General features: G+C 58.4%; 1 protein-coding gene across 1 annotated transcript in view; it reads right to left on the minus strand.

Annotated features, from left to right (window-relative positions):
* Nucleotides 1-261: 261 nt before the first annotated feature.
* LOC102368653 overlaps nucleotides 262-4,739 on the minus strand; it is a gene marked incomplete at its 5' end in the record, with an annotated part of 7,043 nt that continues 2,565 nt past the window's right edge. The window contains 4 exons of the mRNA XM_025193120.1: nucleotides 262-2,945; nucleotides 3,338-3,496; nucleotides 4,110-4,469; nucleotides 4,724-4,737. Of these exons, the coding sequence (XP_025048905.1) occupies nucleotides 2,935-2,945; nucleotides 3,338-3,496; nucleotides 4,110-4,469; nucleotides 4,724-4,737 (544 nt within the window). The remainder of the gene's footprint in view (nucleotides 2,946-3,337; nucleotides 3,497-4,109; nucleotides 4,470-4,723; nucleotides 4,738-4,739) is intronic.

Genomic DNA, 4,739 nt, shown 5'->3' on the forward strand with positions numbered 1-4,739 from the left:
GCCCCCTCCCCTCGTCCCCCTGCCCCATCTTGGAACCACATCACACGGGACTGCTGGGCCTGCAGCCTCCCACCCCTCCCAAAACTTCCTGACCACCTCCTGAGCCCAGTTCACCCCTGGGCCCCAAAGCAGCTAGACCTGGGCACCCTCCTTGCAGAGCCTGTAGGAAGGGGATGCCCCCACGTTGCCTGGGCCTGGTGCTGATCCGATGCAAAACCAGTCCCTGGTGCAAGGCCAAGAGCTCTTGGGGTCTGGGTGGAGCAGGCGCTGGCAGCCCGGGCACCTGGGCTCTACCTCTGTGGTGCGGGAGAAGCGGGTGCGATGAGTCAGACACCAGCAGGCCCAGACTCAGGGGTCCTTCACCCTTTCTCTCTTGAGTCCTTTCTGCTGTCACCAGTCCAGTCTCTTCCTCTAAATCCTGTGCATCTCAGCCATAAAGGATCAAGAAACCCAGGGCCCTTTGGCCCACGCACTACTCCGCCTGCCACCAAGCCCTTGCATGCATTGCACTTGGCATCAGGAAGGTGGCACTTGCCACATCCCCATGCACAGGGCCACAGTGTGCCGTCAGGCACCAGGGGAGTCCACCCAAAACCCAAACAGTAAAGAATTTGCTATGAGCCCCTTGGGCAGTAATATTCCACCTTCCCGGGACCCCGACTCTCTGCTTAGCGGTCCCCGGTCCTCGACTCCTGCTTCTAGCAAACCAGCGTGTGGTCTCATTAGAGAGGTCTTCCTCGTTACAGTCATCCAGCTGCCGTTTTTTCTCATTCCTGTATTTTTCTTTTTCTTCTTTTTTATCAGGTCCGTGGTGGGCTCCCATACTGCTTTCCGTGACTGTAGCTTAGTGTGAGAGTAGCCCAGCACAACCAGATCCAGCCCCGCTCCTTCCCTGCTCCTGGGGCAGGGCCTTGTCTGGGCATGAGCCCCCCATACTTGTCATCCCCCTCTTCTATCCTCCCCCCAGGACCTGGCCTGTGCCTCTCACTGACTCTGGGCCCTGTCCCATGGGCACATGCAGGGTCTCTTGCTAGGGGAAGAACCTATTCCCAGGGCCTTAAGGTAATAGGTAAGCTATTACCTTAGCTGTGAACCCCCCGGCTTGGGAGGCAACAGGATAACAGCAGTGTGGGGGGCTAAGGGGGGTACAACACCGCCCCAGAGCCAAGGAGAGGCCAGGATAGGACTCCCAGGTCCCCCACTCCCTGCCTCCCTGGACACCTGGGTCCTTCACTCAATGTAAGCACTGCTCTTTCCTCATACTTCCCCTGTGTGTGGTTTGGGGGCAGACGGGTGGCATTTCTCCCCATGTGGAGTAAGGCCGGGGTGCACAAAGCCCTTGTCCCTGCCTGAGGGGCTCATGAGCAGGGAGGGGGTAGAGCCAGGGATGTGTGCGGGGGATTGGGGCATGGGCGGTGTGAGAGCAGTGGAGGCTCAGAGGTCTGAGGGAGCCAGGGGGTCCTGGGGTATGGGTGGTGTCAGGGAGCTACAGGGTGTGGGGTGGTGTGGAGGATTATGGGGTCTAATGTGGCTGGCATGTGATGGAAGTGAGGTGTTTGGAGGGGTTGTAGGGTCTGAAGGGACACACAGAGCCAGGTGGGATTTGAGGGACAGAGATGGTGCAGGTGGAGATACAGTAACATGACTGAGATCCTGGTGGTGAGCTGGTCAGGGGGGCGGGGGGAGGTTATGGGGTACTATGGGGGTCCTGCAGGTGAAATGGGCCACGAGGAGAATTTAGGCTGGTGCATGATGATACGCGAGTGGGGGGTCTAGCGCTTCCAGGGGTTTGAGGGGACAAAAGATTGCTTCTGGGGGTGACAGAAGAGAAGTTTGCTCTGAGGTCACTGGGGATGTCCTGGGGTGGGTTTGCTTTCTCTGGCGGAGGCAGCAGGGGCTGGGGTAGGGTTAGGGTTAGGGGCTGATTTCTCAAGCTAAAAACAACAGCAAGACACAGGTGTTGGTCTCCCATGATGGGGTATGGTGACAGTGCTGTGTTACTTGGAGCTTAGATGATAGACGTGCCTGGGCTGGTTTGCACAGGGCTGATCCTGCCGCAGCCCAGGGCCACGTGAGACATGACCTCTACAGGTCCCTTCCTCTCTCCCGGCTCTGTGCTCTCTCCCCAGTATAACACCCTCGGCCTGTTCTCACAGTGGCTGACACCCCACCCGGTAACACAGACCCATTCCCTCTGGAGAGCATCACTTCAGCAGTCTTTGCTGTGCAAACTCGCTCTTGAATGCTGCAGGTATTGACTGATGCTCCAAAACCTGGGCGAGTTAAAGATAATGCATTACAAGCAAAGCAATTGACCTCATCTAAGAGACCTGCTGCGTGCTGTTAATTACCTAGACCCTGCCAGGGGGTTTCCACCTGCAGATGATCTCAGGTGCCCTTGTTGCAATGGGGCCCTTTGGGCAGGCTCAGAGCCAGGTAGAAGGGCCAAGCCTGTGAGTGGTCTCCATGTCTCACCGGTGCATCTTTTCCCCTCCTGCTGGGACCGTCTGGGCCCTTGTGACACTCAAAGACAAGGACAAAACTAGGAGCAAAAGGATCAGATCATGGGCTGCACCTTCCTATCATGCTACTAGATAGGTTTTAGGCATCAGTAAGATGGGTTTTATTCCACTTACGTACAGGACGAGATATACACTGCAGCTGCCTGGTACAGAAGCCAAATAGAGTACCCAGAAAGAGCAAAGAATAAATTTGTTCTCCTCCATACTTAGAGCTGTGGCTCTGTCCTTAGAGAAGTGATCAGAGTGTGAGGGTGTGGGGGGGATGTATTTCATGGCTGCCTTGGGACAAAAGACTTTATCAAGGGGAAAAATGGTCATTCATTGCTTGCCGTCATCTTGTGAACTGCATCTTCTTCCTCTTCTTCCTCAGCCCCGATGGGAAGTGTGATCCATGCTGTCATATCCCAGGCTTTCAGTGGTCTGCTGCATGTGACATCAAGAAGGCTGGGCTGTATTAATTGATGGCAGTCAGCCCCTCCCTCCAAAATGTCCCACCTGTCCCTGTTCTAGATTGGAGCTGTGTTTCCTTTCATGCTCTGTACTAGGACATCTCCCTCGGCCCCAGCGCTGTGGCATGGATCCTGGGGGAACATTTTGGCTGGCCCAGGAGACAGATCTAGGGACCGAGGCCTGGTGCGGCCCATGTTGTGTCCTGAGGCCCCTCTGTGAAGCTGTTCTGTGGACATGCCCACGGGCTGGTGGGGTGAATTATTGCTGCTCTGGGTTGTGCCATGTCCGGCACTGGTTGTGGACTAATGGGGAAAATTGCTCACTCGGTGAGAGGCACGGTCCTTAACTGCACAGCTCAGGCTCACCTGTCATTGCAGATCCTTGTTCTGTGCTGCTAGGAGGGTCTTTAGGCAGAGGTGTACCCTCCACATGGATGTCATTTGCCCCATGATGCGGAAGAGGAGTCTCATCTTCTGCGGGGAGCTGGGGGGAGCTCTGGGCTGGATTCTGTGCTTGGTAGCCGCCTGCAAGGGAACAGCATGGGCATGTCCTGTCCCTCCTGATCTGATCACCCTCAGCCCCCTGGGGTCACGTTCCCTGCCCTGGCGGATGGGGAGCGGTGCTCAGGGAAGGGGGAGAAGGTCACAGCTTCTCAGCTTGAGGAGCCGTGGTGAGGGGCTGGCCTGTGAGTGTCAGGGGACGTTGGGGGATGCTATGGGCAGAGAAGGGCAGTGAGGAGACCCTCATGGGGCAGAGAGGGGTCAGAGGGCAGTGCTGGGGACTGGAGCAGGCTGCTCACACCCCAAGACCCCCAGGCCACAACCTGCAGCACCTGGGCCAGCTCCAGCTCGTGGGTCCTGCTCAGGGACGAACCTCGGGCTGGGGCAAGGGCTCCCACGGTCCTGAAATGGGCTCCGGCAGCGGGGCTGGCTGTGCTGCCCTCCGCGCTGGCTCCGGAGCCCGGCGGCTCTCTGGGATGCAGCCCCAGCCCGTGAGAGCTGAGGAGCGAGTGGGGAGGGGACGGCTCTTGTCAGGGACTGCTCCCAGCGCGGCGTTGGACGCTGAGCTCACGGGAACCGCAGCGCTGGCATCGCTGTTCACACTGGGCTGCAACCCGCTGAACGCCGTGGGACTGACCTGTCAGACTGCACGTGCAACGACTCTCGATGGGGGTCTCCAGGGCAACATGTCCCACCTGGCAGATGTACTCTGCACCCACGTCACCGAGTAGGGAGGACGTGAAGTGGAGTCTCGTCTCCCGCTGGAACCTCTTCCCGTCCCGTGCTAGAACGGCTACACCAGGGTCGATGCTGTATTCAGATGAGTCCTGCAGGGCCACGGCGCCAGCACCTCTAACACCCCTCCTGAGCCAGGTCAAGCTCAGCTCCCCCGGGAAATAACCCGTGATGAGGCAGCTCATGGTGACTTTACACCCACCAAAGGTCCACCATGAATGGTGCACGGAGATTTGTGACAGCTCTGGGGGCCGCAGGAGACCTGGGGAAGGAAACACCCAGAGACAGTGAGAGGTTTTGTCAGGGGAGCTGGAGAGAGATGCGAGAGAGAGACTGAGCCCCCGCAGTGGGGCTGGGACCCCTGAAATCTCCCCCCTTGCACCCTGACCCACCAGCATCTCCAGCTGGGCAATGGGATGGGGACCAGAGGACCCCACAGCTTGTCCCCGTCAGTGGCCTGGCTGGGTCCGGGAGGTTACGATCCCCGCTCCCGAGCCCAGGGGAGCCATCACTCACCGGCATCCTTCCGGCT

This window comes from Alligator sinensis, unplaced genomic scaffold (genome assembly GCF_000455745.1).
Source record: "Alligator sinensis unplaced genomic scaffold, ASM45574v1 scaffold891_1, whole genome shotgun sequence".
NCBI classification, from domain to species: domain Eukaryota; kingdom Metazoa; phylum Chordata; order Crocodylia; family Alligatoridae; genus Alligator; species Alligator sinensis.